The 27,571-nt window shown below is 43.0% G+C and overlaps 1 protein-coding gene across 2 annotated transcripts in view; it reads right to left on the bottom strand.

The window, feature by feature from the left end:
* The window catches only part of LOC134419658 (deubiquitinase DESI2-like), a 49,352-nt gene that overhangs the window by 8,568 nt on the left and 13,213 nt on the right, over window positions 1–27,571 (bottom strand). The window contains exons 2-4 of one of the 2 annotated variants that reach the window (XM_063159212.1): window positions 11,232–11,304; window positions 9,865–9,958; window positions 8,721–8,862 (exon numbers count right to left, since the gene is read on the bottom strand). In XM_063159212.1, coding sequence (XP_063015282.1) covers window positions 8,721–8,862; window positions 9,865–9,958; window positions 11,232–11,304 — 309 coding nt within the window. Of the gene's footprint in view, window positions 1–8,720; window positions 8,863–9,864; window positions 9,959–11,231; window positions 11,305–27,571 lie in introns of those variants that run through there. The other variant, XR_010028097.1, reaches the window with a different exon arrangement.

The raw sequence follows: 27,571 nt of genomic DNA, 5'->3' as shown, positions 1-27,571 counted from the left end.
AGGAAGACATCAGCATTATTTGTCTGCTTAGGATTTGCTAAAGATTGGTTTATAAAAGCTTTTGCTGCTTTTGACTGTGACTCAAATGCCACCTGAACCTCCTTTTCTCTGGTGTTTAATCCTTTCTCTGTGATAGCTTTCAGGCTAAAGAGAGCTTCCTAGAGTTGAATAACTTTATGATAAGAAGTCACATGTGCCTGGGGATGGACCTGAAAAGCTTTAGTCTTGAATTATTCACAGATGATTGAAAAACTGCTCTCACTTGATCCTTGATTCAGCAAACCTGCCTTATTTCAGAGAATTTGCTGAAAATCAAGCTTCTCTGAAGAAAGCAGGATTCTGATGTAGGTTTGTTATGCGCTGCCAGTTTTGCTGTGGCGAAAAAGGATGGGAGAATATTCAAAGAGAACATAATAAGTACTGACTACCGTCTCCTGTCACTTCAGCACAACTCCACACTCTCCACAAGTAAAATACAATCCCTCTGTTCTACCAAAACTCCAGCCACATTGCCAAAGGACAGCTGGGACAGCCACACCATCAGGGAAGTACACACCAGGCACAGAGACTGCTGCACTGCTGTTACAAGAGATGCATATTTCCTGCTATCAGACTGACATGCAATGACAATGCCTTCCTCTGCTATTACCAATAATACAAAGGAAGGGGTAAAGAAGCCCTAGCACCCATCCTAGGCCCAGTGATCTGCCTGCAAGCAAATTTGATTGCACCAGGACATCCCCTGCCTATCAAGGAGGTTGAGGTGTGTGGCTTTACCAAGCATTTGCATCTGGCATGCAGGTTTAATAATATCCCTGTGGTGCTGACATTAATTATGGGTATGCTAGATGCCTGCTGCACTCCTCAGTAACCACCAGAATCCACTGTGCAAACTCTCTCTGTTAATCTTCAGAGTATTTCCTGTTGGAGACTGTCCTTTCAGGCTGATTTGAGACAGTCCTGGTGACTTAGGAGACTGGAACCTATTTACTTCCCAGGCTGAGCATTGTAGTGCTGCAGCTCTAGCTGCAAACTATTTGATTGGGACAGGGTTCAAAATCCCTGCCTTCTAGGATCCAGCCTCATCTAGGATCCCAAAGAATTTTCCAAGGCTGATTTCAGCAACCTCAAATACTTAGAAGACTCTCTTTGTCTCCTTTGTTAACAAAGAATAGGCCCAGCTCACTTTGTTAACCCCTAGATGTATTTTCCAAGGCCACTTCAGCCCAAGGACAAGATCACCAATTCTCAAAAATAATCTCTTTGTAGAAACTTCTGAAAATTCTACCACTTCAAAATGAGCTTCTAAAACAACAAAGACAAAATTTCCAATTTAGACCTCTCACTTCCTCTGCTGAAATGTGTTATCTCCCTGTTTATGTAAATAATTAAGGTAGGAGAGTTCCCACAGGAGAGGCTGAGGGATTCCCTACTTCAGAATATCTTGTGGCTGATATTCAGGAGAACTTTTCCTGAAATGTAGGACAAAAGGTAAATAAATCCTTAGTCCAACTTGCTCTCCTGCACCTCAGCAATCTTCTCCCTTTCAGTTACTTGTGAATGACTATGTCTCATGAGCTAGAAGTTCTGTTTGAACAAAACATCCTAGCAATAGTTTTATTAAAATTATCAAATCCTTCTAGAAGGCTCTGCTTTTGAATACCTTGTTTACTCCAAAAATCCTAGTTCAACTCTAATAATGAGTTCAAATTTTAACCATTTGTCCAGATGGCATTTTTGAGCCCTTTAGATCCAATCATTTGGATGAAGAAATGCTGAGCAATAAGGAAACTTTTACTATTTAAAGCAGTAAAGGGATGAAAAGGATCAGTAGGTACAAAAGGAAGCTGGATAATGAGATACCAATATGTTTTCCCAAAGAGTTTTTGATTCCTGAAATCCAAATGACCTTAAAACACCTTCTGAAGAGTGATGAAATGTGGGCACTGATCTTTTTTTAATAGGTTTCTCTGGGTTTAAGAGAAAGACTAAGCAATTTGGGAAGCAAATAGGGATTTTTGACAGTGCTCCATCACCCCTCAGTGATGTAGTGAGATCCTGCTTTCATAAACTCTGAGAGAATTCATACCAGAGCATTCAAGTGTTTCTCAGGGTATACAGAGGGTTTTGATGTTTTCCAGTACTTAAGATAAATTACATACAAATCAAAAAGAGATCATTCCTCTTTCAAGAAGATGAGGGAAAGATGTCATACAAGAATAAAACCTTTTGCCACTGCCATCCTCAGGTAAAGCTCCAGCATCAGCAATTTCTAGGGCAAATCAAACCACTGCCTCTCAATTAATTTTTTAATTATAATGAGCATCAACTTCTTATGTTATCAAAAGGCCCCATAAGACCCAGTGACTTCATTGCTTTCCCACCACTAGTAAGGCTTTTGGGGACTAAAAGGGGCTGCCTTCCCTGATGCTCAGAAGCCACATTTCTTTGATAATGATGTGCTGTGTGTCCAATAGCAAGGTACTGGAGGGTTTCCTTAAATAGGGATAGTTGCTTGGCAGTAATCACATTAATGAAAGGAGAGGAGTGGTTTCCTTGAGTCATTTCACTTATCATCCAGTTATGGTGCTGATTCAGAGGTGTTTTTCTCTCTTCCCATGGTGGTTTGTCCTTTTCTGAGATGTGTTGTAGCAACTGTCGTCACTCTGGTAAGAGCACAGCTCCACAGCTTATTTAGAATACTGCAGAAGCATAGAAAATTGCTGGTGAGAAGTCAAATGAGTTGTCTTCTGTTTGTGAATGGGCTAAGAAGCAAAAGCTTTTTCAGAGTCTTTAAGATCCTGTGACATGTGTGATCCTTACACTCAGCAGTGAGGAATATCACCAGACTGGAGAAGAACCTCAAAGCAGTAAATCTTCATCCTCCCTCTGAACCTCCAGTGGCTGCTATCTCCTGGGCAGAAGCTGTCCTCAGGCACTGTACACTCAGCATATGCCCACCCATCCAAGGGGCTCAGATTCTCACCTTCCCAAACTCAAACCCTGTCTGTCAACCTTCCACCTTTATGTGTGTTTGGAAGCACAAGCCGTGCCAGGTGTGCTTTTGCCTCACCCAGGAGCTGCCTTCCACAAGCCCAAATTCTGTTTGCAGGGAAACCATGAGCTGCGCTCTTGCCCTGAAAAGAGCCTTCTGACAGCAGTTTCACCATTCCCTGCGTCTGCATGCTCCTCCCTAACTCATATCCAAAGAAAAGACTTGGTGACAAAGTATATAACTGAAAGTCCTTGGCTCATCACATCACAGCTTCTTGTGGCCCGCTGCTGCAGTGACCAGTACTTCTGCAAAGCAGTGGCAAGGATAGGACCTAAGACCTCCAGACCTTGCAAGGGAACTTACAGTACAGGAATTTGAGTTTGGCTTTTCCCTTTCTGCTTGTCTTCTTTAGAGCAATTTGTAACTTCTGTTGTTTTTCTATCTCACATCTCCATGTTCTAAAAGAATCAGGAAATTCAACAGTTCACATTATGGAAAGAACTAATTATTTTAGCCTTTTCTCCTTGTTTTAAAATGTTTTTCTAATGTTCAAAGGCCAGTATTTTTTACCATCTGGCAGAATTTAAACAGTCTTTTTCATCAGCCAGGACAAGTCATAAAGAACATAAATATTTTGCAATTACTTGAAGGGCCCTTTGAACGTAATGCTGTAGGTATACATTGGGGAGGATTGCAGGGGATTTTTAGGAACAAAGTAACTTAAAACAGATGAACAAACAGAAGGGCTTTTTCCAATCTTGACATAGTCCTAACTGAATTCCCCACACATGCATAACTTAATCAGAATGAAACCCCACAGGAGTACTAAAGCACAGAATAGTACATAAACTCAGAACAGGACGTGAAGTTTGAGATCTGATGATGATGGCTTCACTGATTTTTCTTTGCATAAATTGTAAGCATAAGTCCTCCAAAGGGATTGCCCATCCTCTTGGACATTTTCTTCAGAGAGTATGATACTGCTTGATTTTGGGGACTGTCAATATAAGCAATGTGAAAGTAGTAAGCTTCTTGCAGGCAAGTTGCTAATCCCAGTTGATGGACCTCTTCATTTTAACCCACAAACAATTTGCTTAAGAGGTTTATAAATGCAGGTATCATGACATCATGTCACAGGAATCAAGTGGCTGAGGCCACCTTGACTAGATTTTTGACTGCTTGACTCAAGGGCCTCTCACATTTTCACACTGAAATAGATGGTGAGGGTAAAGGGAGGCTGCAAAAGGGTATGAAGTGGTATGTATAGAGTGACCTTAAATTGGAGCTGGGCAAATGCTCAGGGAGTGCATCAGATTTCTTTCTTATGATTATCTATCAGGAAATTATGCCCTGCTTTACATCAGAACTTCCTTCAAAACTAATTAATATGCTGTGCAGACACTTATGCTTTCTGGTAGTTCTTCACTTCTTGAATAACCCAAAGTTCCTGGTGAAGAAGAGTCCACAGGAAGAGACTCCTGATCATGCAGCATATTCACTCACTGAGAAGGCCGCCATAAAATGGCATTAGAGACAATGAAGTCTGAACTGCTGCAGCTAAAACTGCAGCATTCTTTGTTTCCAGAGAAGCTGCTTTGTGAGTAGACCAAGCCATGTCTCTTTGTTCCAATAGCTGCTCATTAAAAGTCCATAGGGACCTGGCAAAGCAGGGAGAGAACTAAGTCTTGAACAAATTAAATATGCTCAACAGTGTGCAGTAGGGAGTAAGGGAACTTCAGAGCTAAGTGGCAATGAGAGAGTAACAAAGAAAGCCTCTTGCAGCTTACAAGTGATGTGGGCAGGAAGTTCAGAAGACTCAGAAGAGATGTGTGGATTCAGGGAGAGGCTCAATGCCACAGCAGCACACAATGAGGCTGCAACTGCACTGCAAAGTGAGTTTTTGTGCTGCATTTCTGTAGTCCAGGGATTTTTCAAGATGCATGGCCAAATGGCAGAGTGGCAGTCACGGGTCCAGACATGTCCCTAACCATCACCAGTCAGCCTGCATGTAGCTCTTAAAGACTATTACTAGTTATCATGGGGAGACCCAAGACATCATCATATAAATACAAATTTGACAGAAAAAAATGTTTCCTAAGCAGATGTAGATGGAAGATTTCTGAATGGATGTTCTCTTTGCTGAGAAAACACAGGTAAAGGAAAAGAAAATTAAAAAAATCTGAAAATGAAGTGTGGTTTCAGCAGTCCTTCTCAGCATGTGGAACCTGTCCTACAAGTCCTGGCAGTTGGATACGTGACTGTTTGTTCACAATATGATTCTGAGGAAGCTGATCCAGGAAGGAGGACCAATCTTACACCTCCTTTCCTTTCTCTCAGCAGAATTGTGACTCCAGTCAGCAGCATACATGACTACATTTACCCTCAGTCTATAAGACCAGATGGCTGGCATTATCCTCCCAGCCCATGGCCCTGCCACAGGGACAACCTCTGCATGGATACTAATCAGTATTAGCAAACCCACAGCCAGCTGAGGAAATGAGGGTGCCTGAACACAGCTCAGGGCCTACAACCCTCAAGGCCTGCCAGCCAGGTCTGTGTAAACACTCATTAACTCAGACATCACCACTCAGCTATAAAGCTCTGTCTCTGGTTTTGCATGCTGAAACAGAACAATGCAAGCCAAAAACCCAGCAACTAACACTGGCGGGTGAGAGAGATGTCATCAAAAGATTTCAGAGCCCCTTTTTCAGGAAGCAAAGAACCCAGTATGTGAGGAGGGGGATACTTTGGCACAGCACAGGGATGTGACCTGCCTGGCATTACCCAGGAGGCTCAGAACAACCATCTCCTTAACTGTCCACAAGGGTTTATGCTGTAAGCAGAAGAGCCTAAAGGGCTGTTGGGAGCAGAGCTGGGCATTCCCTCTTTCATGTTAAAAAGCATCCTTCCCCCCAAGCCCTCTCTGTGGTGAAAGGACATTGTGGTACCTATAGCATCACCTTTCAGATGGGCTACAGCCAACAGAGAGATGGAGAATTTGCACACAAAATCCTTGGCATCTTTATTTTTGTGGCTGGAATGAAACCCCAGTTCCAGTGCTTCATTATGTTGAGCAAAATTTCTACATCTTTTATTTTCATTCTTTGAATAATTTTTTCAGTTTACTGTCTTTAACTGTCACAGGAGTATGCTATAATAGGTGCTAAATAGTTTTGCTGTTTTTATAATTACTCATTTGTAGCTGATGAGTCTGAAGAAAAGAGCAATACAAATACTAAAGAGATGCATCTCATAATTGATTTTTGAGAACAAATATAATTTTTGTTTTCAGGCCTATATGATGACCCTTATCTACACAGTCATCATGTAGTCATCATGTTCTGTACACTGTAAGGATGCATCCTGTAGTTCTGTGTGGAAGGGACTGGGGCTTCCCAATGGGGTAATTTTTGGTTTGTTTAGTTTTAATGGGAACTACAGGAAGAAGAAGAGAAAAAAATCACTTAGGCTGGGAAGTAAAGAAAGCATTCAGATGTTGAGAAGAGAAACTTCCAGTTCTGTCTCTACAGATCTCAAGCAGACTTCTTCCAAAAGGTCAGAAGTATCCCAAGATAAGCTTTGCTACTTCTCACCCAGCTCCAAATTTTCAAAATGACTGTACTTACCAGAATAGATGGGGCTACCTATTGCAAGGCAGCCACACATATGCCTCATGTTGCTGATGGAGGCTTATTGAATGGCTGGGACTTTTGCTTAGTGTCATACCACCAGCTATTTTTGTAAGAATTTCACCTCCCATTTTCTGTATTTCTGTGCTAGAGACCATCCAGGACATTCTGCTCCTGGGCTTGCTGTCCAGCTCCTCTGGGTGCGCATTTGTAATGCTTTAGAGAGGGTTGATAAACATAGGCATATGTGAAGAGCAACAGCAACAAAAAATCCTGCTTGCCTATGAAGGGCTTATTTAAACTGATGTAAATCTCGAGAAAATGCTGCTCCCGGGAGCAGAAGTGTCAGAACCAGCCATTCAGGCTTTTGCTTTACAATCTAGACAGGTTATGGGGCAATGAATGAGTGCTCTAAATCCACCAAGAAAGCTCTTGCAGGAAAACTTAACCCTAAACTCCACTCCTATAGAGATACCCACTAAAAGCATATTGAAAACAAAATTAAAAATGCATAACTAGTTTTTCTGTAAGATCTCTTACTTTACTTGTGTTAGGAAGGCTGGACAAGGAAGGGGCAGTGAGGGATTCACTGATGTGTAGCAGCAGAATCAAGGAAGAATGGCTTTGATCTTATAGCTTAGAGACAAGACAGACATTTTACCTTTCAAAGTACATAGTAAGCAGTGACTTTATTTCACTGCTGCAGGTAAAGGATTTTGTTTATCTTTTCCTAGTAATCCCACAGCTTTCTCCTGAGTTTCCTTCGTAATTGTTAAAGTTCCTATTTTTTGTTTTAGTAATTTGATATTTGATTCCAATTTAGTAGTGTGACTAACATTGATTTGCTCAGTGTACTGCTTAGAATTTCATTCTCTGTTTCTACCAATTAAATTCCTTCCTGTTTGTTTTAATGTGCTAACATTTGCAGAAAGGACTCTACATATAATTAATAAGGATGGAACCAATAGAGAATTGGTGTTCCTAAGTCCCTTGTAAATCAGTTGCTGGTTCTCAGATTCACTTGTTTTTTTCTTACGAAGTCATACAGTACTTTTTCCACACATCTCACTTGGGATCCGTGATGGGCTTGTTTGGGGATGAATGAACACTTGTGGCAAAAGAGGAATAGGACCCTTGCCCCATATGATGAAGGCCAAGAGATGTGTAATTAATTAGCATGAGGATTCCAGAGGGAGAAATTAAAGTTTCACTGATACCCTACCATATCATGACAAATTATATTCTCTCCTTGAGTTTTCCATAAAGCAAATATGGAAAGCACCAAAAGAGTTTTTATGGAAGGTGACTTCCATTTTTGCTTTCCCCATCTTTTTCTGACACTGGGTTAATCTGGAAATCAGATTTACACAAATGTTGACTATTCACACCTTAATTGAAACACACTTTAACCAGCTCATCTGGGAGTTGAGGAGGAAGGCAACTTCCCCCCAAAATAATCACATCTTTGGGAATCAAAAATAAGATACCCCAAAATCAGCAGATAGATGGAATAAAATTTGTGTTTCTCTGTGCTTCAGTTGTCTCTGAATAGAAATAACAGCTCTCTTATAATAATTTCTCAAAATTCACAGTGGTTTTGAGAACATGGAAAAGCACTGAAGATGTCCATAAGAAAATTAATTATTTTTAATAGGTTTGGATGGTACAAATTAAATAAAGAAAAAGAATGCTCACTCTCTGAATACTGCAAAGTTTTGTTTCCAGAACACTGATAAACCATTTTTATGCCTTTGCAGATCATACACTGTTGTTTATGTTTGCAATAAAAATGATGCACATTTGCATGCTAACCAGGTCTGTCCTTTCAATTCCTGCTCAGCGCCTGTTCAGTGAACCAAACTACAAGTACTCCTATTTTCCCACACAGTTTGGACCAAACATGTGATAAACCTTCCGCATCTCTATCCCTGATCCCATCCCTTTCAACAGCAAAGGGCTTCCAAAAATATTAAGGGCGAAGAGAGAATATTTGGCTATGGGCTCTGACCTGGAAGGGTGTGCTGACCCCTTGCTGTGAACATTACTCCAGATCTGAAGCAGTAAAAAACGAATAAACAAACCCCATTTGTGCCTACCTCAGCCAGAGCAGAAGAAAAGTGATTGCAGTTCTTGTGCATCAAGTGGTAAGCATTTCCTTTGTATTCCTTGCCCAGCTCTTCCATAATCTTATCCACGTCCTCTTCTGTGAAGTCCGTAGTGCCCAAGGCAATGGATTCTCTAGTTAAAATCAAAACATAAAACAGGAAGAACAGAAAGCAACGGTGAAAAGTGCAATACATACCAAGAGAGAAGGAAATTATCAGCTATTGGCAAGAAGGACAGGCTTAAAATGTTATGGACATGCATATCTGAGGCTATCAGAGACTCTGACTAACAGAATGGCACAGTAATATCCACAGCTTTTCCACAAAGCAAGTTATCACACAGACAACAGTCCTGAGATCTTCTTGCTCACCACCAAGGAAGTCTCAGCTCTGGGGGTCTGCTCCTACTCTGCCCGTCATCCCAGAAGAGAAATTTCTATTACAAGAGAGATGATGTTTTTTCCACAATTGAGAGGGCCCCCCTGGGCCAGGAAGGAGCAGACTGACAACTTTATGCAGAAACCTATTGCTTCTCCCAATAGTCACTCAGTAGCACTTGCTCTAAAATGGCCCTCAACATAAACTGGTGGTCTGGCGAGGTCAAGCCCCCCTGCCACGGACATTTCCTCGACCCACAGTCCCACAGTCTGAGCATTTCGAACAACACAAGAATGCAGCATCCTCTCAGACTCCTCTAACAGCCAGTCTGTCCCTTGTAACAGAGCAGCAAAAAACACACACAATAACTTCAGATACTCTGTGCAGTATCCACAGATAGGGGGTACTCATAAAAGGAGAAGTCTTATTTTTCCCCCTGTGCATTTGCTCTGTGTAGCAGGCAAAACTGGGAGAATAGAAGATGAATAAAATAGGAAAAGATAACTGCACTCATTCATAAGTGTGCTTTTAACCCCTGACAAACACAGTGCATCACTGTTCCCTCTTTGCTGTACGCACTCTTTTATCCACCTCCAAAATCCCTGCAGGGTTGCCCTTGAATCAGGATCATGGAAAGGATGGCAGTGAGGGCACTTATGAAGAGAGTGAAAGGAGCACCCAGAGGACAGGATTTCCCTGCTCCCCCTACACCAATGGCTACAGGGGCAGACGGGAAGATGCAGAAAAGGGCCCTTACTTGAATTTAAAGGTCTCGCCAAGTTCTACCGCACTGCCAGGTGTGATCTCGAAAATCCCACTGAAAGGATAGGGATGCCCTCCATAGGCAAACTCTGACAAGAAAAGAAACAGACTGTGAGTAATTGAATGAACGCCATGTCAGGAAAAAGTCTATGGCAGCTGTCTGCATGGCTCAACATCAGCACCAGGGGCTGGACTCTTGCCAAAATCTGTTTCAGCCAGACTCTGAAAGCTGTTTTTGCTGCCTGGTTACCTTTTGGACTGAGGATGCCCTCACAGCCTCCCTCCATGCTAGGACTACTCCTTTCCCACAGCACCAGGAAAACTCTTGAGTCTGTCTCTGTCCTCATCCGGGTGGCTTTCTCTCAGTGGAAAGTCCTGCATTGAAGGCATCTGGCTAAACTGTGAGAGGCTTCCAGTGGTGCTACAGAGCTGGAAGAAGCCGTTTCTAGAGCAGGGAGAAAACAAATCTTCCAGAGGGATTTACAGGCAGTGAGTGGGAAGTGTTTGCAGAAAGGCTGATTGTACTCTGCTGCCTCAGCACACAGGTCGGGCCAGGTAGTCTATCCATGTCATACAGGTCACCTTGCAGGGCCTGTGAAACACAGCCTGTGATCCTCGTGGTGTCACACAGGCCATCTCACAGGGCCTGTGAAAGCCTCTGTGCTCAAGATGGAAATAGCACCAACAGGGGTTCTGGCTACTGCATGGCACTGCATGAAAATACCATGAGTGAGTAGCCAAGTCATTCCCATTTAATGCTGAAAAAGGAAACAAGGTCTGTGATGCTAGTTCATCCTTCCCCACACTACAGATGTTTTCCAGATCCCTTGACTTTTCAAATGGGTGGCTCTAATCAGCTTCTACCCCATCCAGACAATTTCAAAACATTTTCCTTTCTTTGTAACTCTACTGTTTAAAATCAACAGTTTCTAGTATCTGGAAATCCAGATTCCAAGATTTCTAGACCATATTCTAGACCACATTCATAAAGAATTAATGGAGAAAAGATTTTTCCTGATGGAGAATTAGCACAAACACATCTGCAGGCCTTAAGACAACCCCTGATCCACCTCTCTTGCCCCTCCCTGATTTCTCCCATTCTCTGTCTCCCTCCTTCACCACAGAATGGCTCCTCCCATCTGCCATCCTGCTACACAGGACTACATGGGTCGTAATAGAACTGCACGAGTTGCTCCTAGACTCCTCAATGGACTCAGAAAAGAGAATTGGCTGGGTTTTTCAGTTTTTATCCCTCAAAACATTCCTTGCCAAAAGCTGTAAGTTTGGGGTGCTTTTCCATATCAGACTGGCCATACAGTTGTCCCCGTGTTCTGCAGGCAGTAAAAGGGAAATACTTCATACCTCTGCCGTAGATCTCGATGCCAGAGTGGAAGACACCAATCCCCAAGGTGGAGGTGTATTCATTTATCCAGTACTACAGTAAGAGAAAAGCCACATTGGGAAGCATTAGTGGAAAAGAAACACATGATTTTAGTCTAGGGTATATCCCACCCACATCTCCCCAGCTCCTCTTAAGGAGAAGAGAGATTTTGAAATTATCTTGAGACAAACAAATTGAGGCTCTTACAGACAAAAGAAGTGGGCACTGTGTTTATTCAGCTGGACTGGATTAGCTCTCGAAAAAATGCTCACCTAACCTTTTCCACCTAAGATACTAACCTGTATTGAGATACAACTGGACCTGAACCTGCATAAACCCAGCTGCTACAGGATGTGTGATTATTTATCTATCTTCTCACCTAATACCTGACACTGAGTCACTTTTATCAATTCAGTTGCCTTATTTAATCTTCAAAATCTTCAGTAAGTGAATCCCCAGTTATTTTCCACACACCCTATAACATCACCTCCCAGCACCCTTTATTATTGTTTTTGTTTTAGGCAAAGAGATCATAGAGTTGGAGGTTTGTTGCCCCAGTAGGTGAGAGAAATTTTCAAGAGGAGCTGCTAAGTGACTCCTTTGTGTGGAGCCCAGAGTTCCCCGTTACATTTAGAGCAGAGAAGCACTGCAGTCCAGTGCATGCGTGTGATGCTCCTCTGCCAAGCGCTGCGCAGGGCCCGTTTCCACCACACCGTGAAGGGCAGTGCACACACCCAAACAAGTTCCAGCTAAGCTAATTCCAGAGCAAGAAGCTGTACAGCCATGCCAGGGCAATGCTGCATTGGAGATAATTAGCCCTGTTCAGCATCAGTGTTTATTAGGTCAGCTGCAGAGCTGCACTGCTACAGAAATGATGTTTTCAGGCACTGAGGAAACTGCCCATGCCTGGTATATTTGCAGTTCACTTACAGTTGCTGCGCAATGAAGATACATATTCTAGTAATTAAATTCTGGTTTTAATCTACCACTGTGAGGAAAATGAGTGCTGCTCACTTGTTCCTGTACAAGGACATGACAGGTTCATTAAACTAAAATTCTCTTCTGGATCTGGTAGCAGCTTCTTGTGGAATCAGAATAAGCTGCACCTTCCCTGTGTCTGGTGTCACTGAGCTGCCCCTTCCATTCCCTTTAGCAGACCTTAACCTAGGCTTACTCTTCCTGTCAGCCATATCGAGCTTAGCAGTACACTCCATCCTGTGGTCAGGCTGAGCTGCTAATTCAGAATACGCCCTGACTGGGGCACTGAAGTGGAGCCTGATTTGCATCTAGGTTCAATTGATACAATACTGATATGACCTACTAGCAAGACCAAAGTGCAAGGCAGCTCTGAATCACGGCTGTGCTGTCCTCATCTCACCCCTGTCTCCAGGGCGCTGTAGAATCTGCCTTCAGTGTGTGCCTGAACTCACAGTGAACGCCTCACAGCACTTTGGCACAGCCCCCGGCTTGTCTTGGGAGGAAGCTATGCTAAAGTGAACATGTCAGTCACTCGCTGAGCTGGAAAAGAGAATCCAAGCCAGATTTGAAACCAGGTTTGTACACACATGCACAAACTGGCCTTGTTTTCCAAGGGGTTTACAATTCTGAGCATAAGAACAGCAGCAACAGTCAGCAAATTCTCATCTCTGGAGTAAATTGGTTATTGCTTAGATTAAAAAGAAGAATCGGCATCCTGTTCAGTCAGATGAAGAGCCAGGGAACTGAGTACAGCAGTACCTTAAAGGGAGTTGTGATTCATGCTTGCATTGCACACTGCCTGGAAAACTGTGCCCTAAACCATACACAGGAGGGACTTGGAGCATTCTGTCTCATTTGCATCTTCAACAGAGAGCAGCTCAGATGATAAGAGAGGCAGGGAGGAAGGCTAACCAGGCTATAATCACTTCATAATAGCAGCAGATAGCCCAAAACTCAAAATTCAAACCCAGGGAGGAACCATTGTGTTTAGTTTGTAGTGTATCAATTAATAGCTTTTAATGAAGGTCTCTGATGAAGTAGAATTTCAAAATTTTCAGGTTTTATTCAGGTTTCCCCTGATCTTCTGTTGGTTTGGTTCAGAGGTCAGTAATAACCAGTGAGATAGTTTAGATTCTGAGGGATATTCTGAGTCAGTTCTTGCATTATTCCATTAATTTATCCATCTCACAGAGGTAGAAGTAAAAGTCTTACCAGAACAGTGAACCAGGCCCTAACTTTCCAGAAAACAAAGAAACTAAAAAGCTTCATTATATTGACATGCATCTTTAAGGTCCAGAATGGAGAATCGTGATGCTGGCAGACTATATCATCCTGGGGGTTTTCTCAGCAGGAGCTCCCAGGAACTCATGCCAGACACATGAGTGTCCAGATAGAAGTGGCCCATCCATGTAACACCAACCTTCCACCATCAACTAATACTGTACTGTAACACTGAAGTTTCTGTCACTAACTCTGTCTTCCCTACTTCAGACCTACTTCATTGCTGTCCATGGTGTGTCACCAAAATCTTTCCTGCATCAGTGTGCTCAGCAGTTTAACTAAACAGCTCCCCAGATGCTGGAGACAAGACCTCTTCCATGAGTATCACAGATATTCTGAGCACTTGATGCTTTCTCTGAGCAGCCAACCCACTAAGCAGTATTCCATTTATCACCACAATACTGACCAGATATTGTACTCCACCAGATCCATCCACTACTGAACAGCTGCTAAGCCTTCCTTTGTTATGAACATACAGGAAAGAAATCCACCAGTTGTTAATTAGATCTGATTTCAATAAATAGCTGTAAACTCAGAGGACCCAGTGTCATAGGTCCTTGCAGAGACCTCTGCTCTTCACCAGGTGTCACACAAAGCAATGTCTGAGCCAGCACACCGGGCTAGAGAGAGCTTGGCTCTGACCTCATTTGATGCTCTGATGTCCAGGTATGATCACACACTACTGTGACTGAGACACCTTTACCAAGAATGGGTGCAGATGATGAAACAGTAGCTAACTTGTTTCCTATCTCTTCTCAAAGCACCATCTGCATGTAATTCAGAAGGATTATTTCCTTTTCCCTGTGAGTTCACTGGCAGAGCTTTGCTTCTAGGAGAAAGGAAAAAAAATGGTAAATAATTATATTTAGACATTGCTAGGGAGCAAGGAGCATGTTAAGGGACTTGTGTCAGCACAGGCCCCAAAAGAAACTGTCAGCCCTACCACCTGAGCTTGATTTTAATCCTTTCCTTCTTGAGGGCCAAGTCACACACTGTACTTGGCCCTTTACAGGGATGTCTCCTCTTTATCTCTTTATAGGATGGGGAATCTGGCTTGCTGAAGAGACCCTTGGATCAGCAAATCCAAGTGGAGAACACCCAGGGCAGTGCTTGCCCCTGCAGTCAAGTTACCTAAGCAGCCTCATGAAGACATGCAAAGGACTGCTCAGCTCTACCTCAAACACCAAGAGAATACTCTGCAATGTTAAATCTCAGCACAAAAGGCAGTCTTTTAAAGGCAACATCAGATTAATGCAGGAGACCAACTAGGGAGCATCAAAGTAATACCTCAGCATTATGTCCTGAGATGCATTGATCCAGAAATTTGAGAGCACAAAAGATAAAACTGGAGGGGAAAGCTAGAGAACAGCAATTCAGGAAACGAGCCAGTAAAATCCCAGCTGTTTATAGCATACAGCCAGCAGCTTCAGAAGAGTTGTTTCCTCAATATATTGCTCTAAATCAAGATCCAGAATCTTGGTCCCACAGGGGTGGAAGGAAAGGGTCCATAAAAGATCACAGATTATTCCCCAAGTAATGCTTGCAGGGATGAAGGAGGCTTTACTTAAACTACAGACATGCAGAACAGGGGGTTTTCTGCAGATCCAGGCCCTTCAGTCATAGCAGTGCTTACTTCTGTTCCACGGCCCCAGGCAGGCACACAGTCCTGCAACATGTCCCAGTCCTTCTGTTCACCCCTTCTGCCCTGGAGCTCTAGTGGTAAAAACTCACTGTCACGTGGGATGACGTCAATTTTTAGAGCATAGCTACTATTAGCAAATTTTCTTTTGCAATTGGGTGAGACTCAAGTTCATTTCAGTGTGACCTGTGTCTCTTACACTCCATTCTCCAGGAGTCCAAGGCTTGTGTATTCATCAAGTCTAGAATGCTATTTTCCTAATGCTACAGTGACTACAGATTAAGTGGGAAAGGGTTTAAATACATATGGGCAGAGCAGCAACTAAATAAACATAACAGAGTATTGAGGAGTGATGACACAGACCTGTCTTTGCTACTTCACACCTGGGAAAAGCTACCTGTGTGTGCAGCTTTTCCAGCACACACAGAACGTGGCGCTTCCAGCTGGAGGATCATCTCCTATGTCATGTTCTCTTCACTTCTGACAAAAGTTATCAATCTGCAAGTCAAGGACATGGGTGTGAAAGCCCATCAGGTCCCTCCAAATCCAATCAGCCAAAAGCACCTGCTTTAGTCAGGTATGTCAACTTTCAGCTACAATTCCAGACAGTGTTAAAGAAACAAAATGCTGCAGTGAGGAGGTCTGTGTTTACTAACAGGTGCAGCCTCCAGTTGCAGTAGGCAATAACTTTCAAATATCAAGAAAAACAATTCTCAGGGTGTAGTCACTGGCCTGCTTGCAAATAACCCAACTGCCAGAACTGATTAAAGCTCAGGAACTACTGTTTTTCTTCCAGGAGAGCATTCTCAAATACTGAGAACTCTGCAGGTTCAGTGCAGCAAGAGAGCTTGATGTAGCTCTGGCGAGGCAGGGATACACAAGGACCCCACTCAAGAACCCCACTTCATACTTGGATTGGCTGAAGAGCAGACATCTGAGGAGCAGAGTCAGAGAGAAGAAAAAGACAAGGCATCCTTAGGCATGCAACTGCCTCTGCTCTGCTGCATTTTGAATGAAAGAAGCTTCTGCTAAAGACACTTCTCTACTCTTCAGGTTAATACACTCTAATAGAATTTCCTGGGAAACAACAGCTTGATGCTTAAAACTGATACTGCTAAATGTATTCCCTCATGCAAACCCACAGATACTGGGAGAGGAGACCCAAGGCAGGATGCTCAGTTGCAGCCTTGAGAAGAATGAGAGGCCAAGCCTCTGAGGGACTGCGGCAGCCAGCTGTGTCTCTGCAGGTCTTCCATTTCAGCCAAGTTCTACGCTGCAAAGGAACTTTTCTTCTCAGGTTGGGCTGAATACATTCTTTGGCTATCTCCTCAGGAAGAATTTCTTCAGAGTTTACTGTGGCTTTTCAGACATTATTATAATATGCATCTGAATTGCCGGATGCATGAGCCAACAATAAAACCTTTTCAATCAAGAAGCATAAAGAGCTTATTTCAGAGGGTTCTAAAATGCTGTGTGTGGATTAAAAACTGATGCTGCTGCTGAGAGAGATTGGAAATCTACTTATGCTTCAATGTTGTGACGCAATGCGATTTTAGTGGAAGAATATGAGGACAAAAGAAAATATTAATCATGCTGTGGAAAGGAAACAGTAAGCATTTCACAAGTTAACTTTTGTGTGTATTCAGAATATTTTAATTAAAAGTCACAAGCAAGATTTAGCTGTGACAATGGGATACCTCCAGCACTTCCACTTACAGCCTCATCCTATAAATGGTAGGCACAGTTCTAGCTCAGCATACTCGTATTACTCAAAGTCTCTTGCAATTTTCTTATTTCTCCATTACTGTTTATCCTTTCTAGCCTGTTATGCTGCTGGCAGGTGTTGTCCTGAGCAGAGCTTCCCTCCTGCAGCTACATCTGTGAGGTGTTTACAAGCTGAGTGCTGTGCATCCTTGGCCTCAAGGCATGCTCATCTGAAGCTGCTGTTTGAAGGCAGCTGACCTGGTGTGCTCTGCATCAAACACAGTTCTCTTGTTGAGGAGAGCCAGCACTCATCCAACTCATGTCTCAGTGCTCGAGGGAGAACCTGCCTCACAAACAGAGACATGGGGCAACTTGCTGGCTGAAATAAACAACTATTTCCTGTCCCTGCAGAATGACCATCCCTGTCTCTTCTGTTTGTAGGTTCACACAAAGCCAGCCCACCAGGCCGAGGGCTCGTCACACCAGGCACACTAATGGCCCATCTCAGCTGTGTACCAAACACGGCAATTATAGCAGACTGTTTACAGCACACAAGAAGCAACATGCCATTTTTCCAACCCCCACCTGTTTCCCTAAACTTCATTACTGACTGTGCCTGAAGGAGTCAGCTCGGTGAGCCAGGGTGGGACTGGGGATATCAAGCAGAAGTCACTGAGGAGGGGTTGCTGGAGCATGTGCCAGTGCCAAGAGCATGTCCCACACAGTAATCTTATGAGCAGCCCTGAAGAAGGATTATCCATGCTATTGCACACCCCTTTACATGCTGTATCCCCTAAGTTTGGACAACTTTTATGAAACTCTTCACCTCAAGCATATGAAAAAAAGCACATCCATTTGCAGGATTACACTGAAATATATTCACTCATGGAATGTGCCTGAGAAAGTCACATGTGTTAGAAACTTAAGGAAGTAACAATACCTTTGCCTTAGATGCATTCACAATGACAAATTGAGAGGTATTGAAAAAGAACAGCAGCAAAATGATCAGGGAAGTAGCAAGACTGACATATAAGAATTAATTTAGAAGCACTAATAGCTTGGCAAAGCAATGACTGCAAATGACAAATCTGCAAACATTTGAAGGGCTGACATGAATTATGGGAGAATACTTCTTCAGAATGACACAAAAGATTCAAGTAGGAGCAACATACTTTAAAAAAAAAGAGAGACTTTGACTAAGTGCTTAGAAGATTCCTGGCAGCAAAAAAAGAACAAGAAAACATTTGCATGACTCAAAACCAGATATTGAGAAAGCCTTAATGTGCCTGTACAAGACAGAGTATTGAATGGTCTGAACTGTTTTGCTCTGCTAATGTCAAGGAGTCTGCTAACATTCTTAGCTGAGTGTATTTCAGACACTACACACCTATCTGTATTGTGAACCCTCAGCCCAGACTGTCAATAAGTAGGCTTCCCATCAAAGAGGATTCAGATGAGCTGAAAAAAAATGCAAGGGAGATAAATACCCAACAGCTTGGACAGGAGCTCATCAGAGCTGTCTGAAGCACAGTGCAGATGCTTTGGCTCTGACATATCTGGTAGGGTCAGCAATACAGCCTTAGGGCTCTCTGTCCTTCCTCTTGCAGAAATGATGTAACTGAGAACTGTAATAACAAATAGGGCTGTTAAATGATTTTTCAGATGTGGAGTAGTGCTGTGGCCTTGCTCAGACCAAGAAACATTAACATCTCCTTTTCCTTGTTGGTAAGGATCCTTTGCTGTCTTCTGTGGACCTGTAGCAGTGTTTCTTCCCAGAGAAGAAGCTAACCCATCCTGATATCCAGCTGACTCATCAGTCCTGCCCAGGCCAAAGCATCTGCTTTGCTCAGAGTATTGGGCTGCAGGTACCATGCACCCCAGGTCCCCCACAGAACAGCTGATTGACAAGCAGCTGTAGCATATCCCTCAAAAATTGTGCTGAAAAGCACAGTTCATCTCTGCTCTGACAGATTGTTAGCAGAAATCTGAACTTCAATGTTTCAAAGCCAAGATGAACACCCTAATCACCAGCCATAACTTCTCCATCAAAGTGATGCATGCACGTGTAAACTGCCCAGCAGAAGAGAGTGAGAGATTCATGCCACCAAATAAACCAGCAGCTTAGACTTTCCTTCCAAAGGCTTGTCTAGATCCCTGCTCAGGTTCCTGAATTTCTCTTCCATGATAGCCAAATGCTAATATGACACTGATTCTTCACTGACTTGCCCTCCTTTGCCCAGGATGTTCCTGCCTGGGCAAACACAAATACCTGCTTTTTGGTTACCCCAGGCACACCAACATTTCTAATGAGAACATGCAAAACACTAATCTCTTTCAAGTTACAGTATAGTTTCAAACACCCTTCACTGTGCTGTTTCCACAGCTGGGATGCCAAACAAGAATTTGAGAGGGATTCCCTGCTCTGCTATGGACATACCACAGATTTACTCCAGACCAGGTCAAAACTGAAATTTCATCAACACGACACTACATTCACATTCAAAACTGTGATCCTCAAAATTCTTCTTCCAATTCCCGTCTACCCTGAAGTGTTCAACACCGTCATTATCAGCAATCTGAATGGAAGACCTTCCCATTCCACTACAGTGTGACCTCCACACTCAGGTAAAGAGAACCCCCAATAAGGATGAAGATCCACAAAGTAGGACTCACCCTGGGGATTCCTAATGGCAGCATTAGCACCTCATAGCCAAGAGTTAAACCCACCCACAGGTGAATTGGATCCTTACAAGAAAAGGAAAAAAAAATGTGAGATTCCCCAGATTTTCTCTTTGTGCAAGGATTGTGTAGAATCAAAATTATACATTGTATAGGCGTGTAAATTCTCACTCAGTCTCATTCCCATTCACTTGCCAAAGCCAGTTGTGCCTGTCCTTTGAGCCAAGAGCAGATCAGAGAAGAGCATGGCAGGGCCTGCTTGCACTAAGCAATCTATGCTCCATGCTGGCTTTGGTGGCACACATTCAAAATACCTCATAGTGTCCATGAGAGAAATTGACTGCATGCCACTAACAATAGTTTGCTACTGCAAAAGAAAAAAAAAAAAAATCAATATTTGTCTCCAAGCTTCTGAGAAGAGAATCTATTCTGCAGCATAGATAGGGGAAACCCTTTCACAATGTGAGCTGAGGTTTTTCCTGGAGAGGTTCCAGGGCCCTTGCCTGGCTGGCAGGGTGCCTAAGCAGCTTAGCTTAGAAAAACACTGGGAAATACAGATTCCTGCAGCCAGCAACCTGTCCTTTTACCCTACAGCGTTTGTCCTGTCTTGGATAAAACTCTTCAAATACAGTGCCAATGTCATCCAGTGTCTCATCTCTTTGCACCTCTTACAGGTAAATGGATACATGTGCATTTTTGCCATAATTGTATTCTCTCTCTCTGCTCCTCCTCAGCACAGCTACTGAGGAATCGCATTGCAGTGATACCTCCAGATTAGAATTTAGGAGATAAAACAGAAAATATTCAGAAACCTGAATATAGAAATGATAAAATGCTGCTGTGCGTGGAGATTCAAACACATCTTCCCTCAAAACCCACTTCTGCTGGTCTGAAGAAGGAAAAAAAATAAAACAGTAAAGCAAGGAACATTTCCTTGAGAAGGGAACTGTCTCAAGAAGGGGTAACTGTATGACCTAACTCAATGCCAAAATGGGTTGTTGGAATAATTATTGTCTACAAGGCACAAAACTGATACAGAAACAGCAGTCAGGAAGTTCAGACAGAAAATTGTTTATAACCCATGACCCAAGGGCTTCTCTGCTGAGTGATTGTAACACTATTTAAAATTACCAAACATAGTAAACATGAATAGCTTAGGAAATGGGGAAATTTCTTATTGTTGGCATTTACCTACTGGATGTTGACAAAGTGTTTTAGGGATACTTTTGCTCCCCCCATATGAAGATGCAACAGAATGATTAATATGTGCAGCATGCCACTGTGGCTGGGAATTAAATTAAATTAAACAAATTAAAAAGCTGTGGGAGTGTCTTAACAACTCTGATGTAATGTACTCTGCTTTGGTTTGGGTGGGGACTACAGGAAGTTTGTTTTTTTTGTTGTTTTTTCCTTTCCCCCAAGAATTCCCTGTCTTTATTTAATGGGCAGCACTGGATGTGCAGCTCAAAAAGCATTGAACAGCCATCTCCTGCTGAAAGACAGAAGTGGCTGTTGGCAGCACTGTGTGGCATTGAGGCAACAACATTTGGCACGATGAAGATACTGTTTTGTGTGCAAACCACTTCAGGTTAAAATGCAGGTGTTTGTCCCTTCAAAGGGACAGCCTCTGTGCTTGCTTCTCCCAAGGGGCACACACACCATTGCACAGACAGAGGCATGAACCTGACAGTGAAGCTTCTTTGGAAAACATTAAGTTGTCCTTTCTTTCTTCTCCTTACCCCCACCTCGTAAACAGCACAGCATGTGTTGGACTAGCATTCAGGCTGCCCTAAATATTTCCTTTCTTCTGGGCACAATAGCAAATTTACACTTGTGTTAAAGCAAATCTTCTGTGCTAGTCTGCTTTATGTTGCATAAATCTAGAAACAGATCTGAAATGACCCAAGAGATTCAGACAACTGCTTCCTTCACAGACTTGCATCTTACAGTATCTCCACATCTGAAATACACCCAGTAAAATCAGGAATTGAAGGAGAAAAGATAAGATAAGGAAATACTTTAATAAGACCAAAGAGGAGAATGTGCCTTATGTAACTAGTTTCTCTGGGAATATTCCTCCCTCTGTCTCCTCCTCAACACCCCCATTAGTATTTATTTCTATAAAAATCCATTAGATACTGCAACTACATCTTGGCTCCTGTTTGCTTCAGTGAAAAGAGAAAGAGTTGCATATTTGTGCCATGGAGTGCAAATGGTATTGTCTGCCAGATCCCTCAGAGAGCTGCCAAATGTTTCTCCTGCATGCAGAGCGGACATCTAATCTGAACTGTGGCCAGGCTGATGTAGGAGAAAGAGGTAAGCACTGTGATGCCTCACCTAGCTCACAACATCCTCTAATATCTAAGACCTCTGCCCTCAGATTCAGCTGCCTCCATAGACTGGCCCTTCTAAGAAGAAGGTATTCTAAGATATCTGGACCCTTCTAGATGCCTAGATATCTATTGTAGAAAAACAAAGCCTTATTTGGCCTGAGGAAGTCAGCCATTGTCAACTTTCTCAAAAGCAGATTGCAACTTATATCTGGAAGTGAAGAAGCACACTCCAAGCACACCCCCATTTTGATTACTAGCTGAAATAAGAGCACATGCTCATAATAGGACACTATACACAACTCATATTCCATACTGACCCAGAAATTCTTCTCAGGGAATCAGAGACCTAAAAATGTCATCACCCTCTTTCCAGAGTGGTGAACAAGGTGAACAAGGTGATCCATGGTGCAGAACAAGGGCAAAACCCCATTCAGTTGGTCTCACCTTTGATACAGACATGCCTTGCAGAAGTGATTGAGGGTACTGTACAGCACATGTGGATTTCAGTTCCCTTGAGCTGCTTTTCTGTAAGTTCACTCATGCAAGCTAAGGAATACAAATGATCATAAAGCCATAAATTAAGCTAATTACCCAGTAAACCAAGAGAAAAAAAAGATTTCTATTCCTATCTAGCAGGGAAGTGATCTGGACACTCTAGCAATGAAAGTCATGCAGGTGATGAATAGATAGGTCTGAGACCATTCAGTTCCCACTCCATATATCTGCCTTCTCCCAAGTTAGATGGATGCATGCAAGAGGTAAACAGATTCATCAAACAAATAAGATCAGCAGCCCAGCCTGATATATTTCATCTTATATGAAAGTTCCATTTACTCTATGAAGTATGAGTAGCATTTTTATAATTCATTTTACTGTGATTCCCTTTAACACCACAATAATCTTGTTTAGCCTCTCTTACTGTAAGAGACCACAAAGGGATAAAATCCCCAAGATAATATAAAACTGGGCATCATGACCAAAAGACTGCTTGCATGACTGGGAGATCTCTGGAGGGGCTAGTGTCACCAGATGGAGTTCATAAACCAATCTCTCTTCTCATGCTTCCTATCAGATCTAGAGAAGTAGCTCATCATCTCTTTGGAGCCAGAACTCTTTCTCTGGCTCCTATTTACCAAGTGTCTTTGTGAAATAGGACAGAATCCCAGTTCATGGCTAAGGCTCATTGTTGGTATCACAAATGAATCATCAACAGCAGGACAAGGCAAACACCGGCATACTGTAAGGAGAGTGTTACCTCCTTCCACAGGAGAACATTGAGAAAACTTCACAAGCAAACAGGAGATATTTGCTCATGCACCACGTCTGCAAACATAAATGCAGTCTGTATGTGTACAACAAAGCCTTAGAGAACAGCAGTATTTTAACCCTCTGCTTTCCATCAGGTGGCTGGCTAGCAATATGCAAACACGTCCAAGACTGCACAAATCCAACAATCTCCTTTCACATATGCTATTTTAGTAATCAAGCCTAGAAACAAGCCCAGTATTGCACCAAAGGTACAGCACTGCAGATTGGTCCTTGGCAAAATTCCTTATAGGAACAATTTTCTCCTAATCTCCTCTTCCAGAACATGATGACTTACACAAGTGTGTTGCTGAATCCCTAGGAATGCCTTTGCTTTCTGTGGCAATAATTAGCCTGCTCAGAAGACAGCCCTCTTCAGCAAGTAAGCTAGAGAAGATGAAATTTTCTTAACTCTCAACTTACTTTATCCTCCAAAGTGCATTTGTAAGTGGTAAACAACAAGGGTAAACACACAGCTTGGTTTGCTACCCTGCAGCAGCAATGTCCAGGTAATCAAGTATGAAAACAGTGCTGGATGGAGGAAAATAGCCAGCAATGCATGCTTTTTCCTCTCTCTTTGTAACAAAAAGATCACCTACTCTGACATGAGCTTCATTTCTATTTTGTGTAATTGTGTAGCTGTGGTTTCTACCTCACTTGAACACTTATACCATGGGTTTTGTGCACCCGTGTTTGCAAATATTTTCTTTGCTTTCCCTTCCAGCTCAGTCCTAGCAAGGCACGTGCTCCTCATCTGTGTGATCAGATGGCAGAACAGACATGAGCAAGACCAGCCTGGTGCTGAATTGCTGCGCTGGTGCCAGTCCTAAAGAAAAACACTCATGAGAGAAAGAATGTCAGCTAGGTTCAGCAGAGAGATGGGATGGAGAATAATGACATGATTCATGTCACAAGTGAGCCTTTGGAAGATGCTTCAAGTAAACAGCAATCAGTCTTGAGTTTTAAAGCCTTAAGAATAGCCAAGATCTTGGAAGCATTCCGATGCTCTATGTGGAACTGCTTAGCATTGTGGCACTCAAATCTTAGTTCGAGTGCAGTCACAATAAAGATTTAGACATCATGAACACACAAATTAGGGATGGGAGAACCTGAGTGCCCAGCAGAGAGCACAGCAGGCAGCACTCTCACTGATCATTCCTCAGTCAAATTGTCTCAAGACCCTGTGCTTTCAAGAGCAGATGAAAACATTTTCACTTCTAGAAAGACAGACCTAAAAATTAAAAGAATAGCCTCTCCAGTAACATTTATTTCTTCAATCCTTCCTTCAACAGGTCAGAAGAGAAGTCTTTAGGGCCAAGTGACAGCAAAGCTGCATAAGGAGAACTCAAACAGGACACCCACAATTTTTTTGTTAAAAAACTAAATTAATCTTTCCATCAGAATTTTCTTGTTTCCTCCAAAATAAAACTGGTGAGATTCCCATGCTGTAACCTCCCAGTTTTATTTTTATAGAAGTAGGAGGAGTGAGTATTTCAGAAGAGGACTTAGCTTTTCACCACTAAGTAATACACCTGCAAGCTACCAGCAAGGGCTGTTGATACAGAAGGTTACATTTGCTCAGGAAAACTGAATGGAAGAAAGAGCTTTGGAGGCCTAGTAAAGAAGAAGAGGTCAAGCTCAGAGAAGCCCCAGAGCTAAAAATGTGTGAATGCGTTAGAAGGAAGTGTCATATATGCTTGTGCTGCTCCATCTCCCAGTTGTGATCACAAGCAGGCATTGAGGGAAGAATAATGAAATTGGATTAGATGGATCCTTGGTCTGAAAGAGTTTGGCAGTTCTTATGTTTGTGTTCTTTTCTGTGAATAGGAACAAAAACATGGAAAGGAAACTTTGGAAATACAAGGAGGGGAGGTGTTTCAAAGATGAGCTTTCATCTGTCTGAAAGACTGGGCAAGCCTTGTGAACCTGTGGGAGAGAATCTGCCTCACACTTTGGTAGTCAGAATACAATTTAAGCAAAGGTTTTGAGATTACGCTGTAATTGCCCGATTAGCTCTTGCGTGCAAAAGGGATTCTCTTCTATTTATTCATATCCAGCAGGGCAGAAATCCAAAGCTTTCTGCCCACTGTGGATTTGCTCTTCCAATTCATTAGGATTAATTTCTTCACCACCCACACAATTCTCTGAATCTCTTCCTCCCCTCCTGCCCCACTGCCACCTGTCAAAGCTAAAAAGATGATTGGTGCTCCTTAAAAGCAGCACAAAACATCTTTATCCATCTATTTACTGGCAGATGCTTTCTCCCCCCTGCTCCTTTGCTACACTAGTTCTTTCCAAAAGCCTGCAGTCTGTCAAGCTGTCCCCAGAGCACATATGTGCATGCAGTGCTTAACCACATCACCTCCTGTAACCCCCGTGTTCTTATCCCCCCAAAATCCTAGGTAGCATTTTATTTTGTCCAAGAATAAACAAGAATACCTTCAAATCTATTTGCCATCAAATTAAATTATACCCTGTGTAAACACACCAGCATAAAGACTTCAGGCTTGTCTAGAGCAATTGTTTTTATTTGTAAAGCAGAGGATAAATTTTGATGGATTAACATGAATGTAATCCTGTTGTCAAGTCATTGGGCAGAACTGGGAGTGATTGTTTCTCCTTTACCTCCTCCTATCTCAGTCCAAAGCTTATCCAGGGGGGGAAAGGGGAGCACTAATCGTGCGTGCTCTGACTCATTTACCCTGTTTACTAAGTGACACCTTTTCAGAGAGCTTCTTGAATTGTATCATCAGAGATGCTCTGCAAATTAATCAGTTTGGAAAGAACCATCTCTGATCCTGTTGGCATCACAGTACGACATTAAATCCTGGGAGTTTTCTTTCAAACGGGAAATCGTGATAACAACAGAGGATCTGCACTTTCATTTTGAAAAGACTGAGTGCTGGAAGAGTGCTTCTGACCCACAGCTCCCTTCAGTGCTGGAAGGTGTCTGAACTCTGCCAAAGGAGAGCACAGGTAAACTCGGAAACTGCAGTAAAAAACTTTGCTTTCAAATATCTAACACAGTCCTTGAAAAGAAATCAGACCATTTTCAGCAGCTACATCTGGAGAAGAATAAGAATAGTCTCACAATCCTAACTCCACATCAAAACCCAAGGGACTGCACAACAAGTTATCTAATCATAGAATACCTCAAATTGGAGGGGACCCATAAGGATCATTAAGGTAAACTCCTTTCTTCTCTCGGGACTACCTAAAACTAAAGTGTAATGACTAAAAATGTTGTCCAGACGCTTCTTGTACATGCAAGGCTGTGCTGTGACCACTTCCCTGAGGAGCCTCTTCCAGTGGCCAGTCACCCTCTCAGTGAAAACCTTTTTCCTAATGTCCAGTCTGAACTTCCCCTGACACAGCTTCATTCCCTTCCTCCTGTCCTATCATCAGCCTCTCTGCAAGCTGGTGCCTCAGCTGCACATTGGGAATAACAGCCCTCTCCTTCTCCAGGGAAATAATGGCAAGTACGCTGGAGAAGACTGAGAAAGGATCATGCCCTGGAGTGGGAAAGGCTAAGCAGATCCCTTGGGTATCCTGTTCCACCCCCTGCAACAGCAACACAGCATGGAGACACATTTGCTTTAAATTGTCCAGTACCATCAGCAAGGGCCAGAGCACAGAGCTGCTCAGGGGGAGCTAATGTATCCTGGCACACAGCACAGCACACAGCCCCCTCGTGCTGCATGGTTTTCTCACCCACCTCTTCTGCACCTTCCATCCCTTGAACAACATCCACCATGCTGCAACCTGCGTGTTTGCAATTCGCACACCATCATCTTGATTTGCCTGGGCTTTCCTGACAGAACTAAATGAATAGCAAATTGAGCTCTGTTTTTCCCTCCCCCACTTTCCCCTTGCTTTTGTGCATGCTGAAGTAAAAAGCTTCCTCTGACTCAGATTTCAGCTGTCACAGATTTCAGCAGTTTTCTCCCAGGAAGTCTGGATGCTAATGACAGAAATAGCAGCTGTCTCTAAATACTTCATCTGCTGTCTGTGGCCAGAGGGCAGCAGGTGTGGCAGGTGACTGCTTCAGAAAATCCCCTATCCTCACCAGGCAGGCTCTGGTGAACAGGGATTGGGACCACCACCCCCCCATTGACAGAAAGGCCAGGAACAGCTGCCAGGGCAGGCAGGAGGGATGGAGCAGGAGGGCACGTGCTCACCCAGACACAGGTCAGGCAGCCAGCAGGATGCCCCTCAGCTCACACCCAGAAACCCTGCTGCTGCCTCCCATCCCTATGGGAGTCGTTCCCACCCAGGCAGCTACATCTCAGGTGCCAAAAAAGCAGAGTGTTAAACACCTAAGCATCCCATAAATAGGTTATCTTACAGGTGAGATGACTCAAGGCAAAGAGATTGAAGTGGCTTGCTAGAAATGCAATTGAGA

This window comes from Melospiza melodia, chromosome 6 (genome assembly GCF_035770615.1).
Source record: "Melospiza melodia melodia isolate bMelMel2 chromosome 6, bMelMel2.pri, whole genome shotgun sequence".
NCBI classification, from domain to species: Eukaryota; Metazoa; Chordata; class Aves; order Passeriformes; family Passerellidae; genus Melospiza; species Melospiza melodia.
This window is presented reverse-complemented; position numbering and strand designations above follow the sequence as displayed.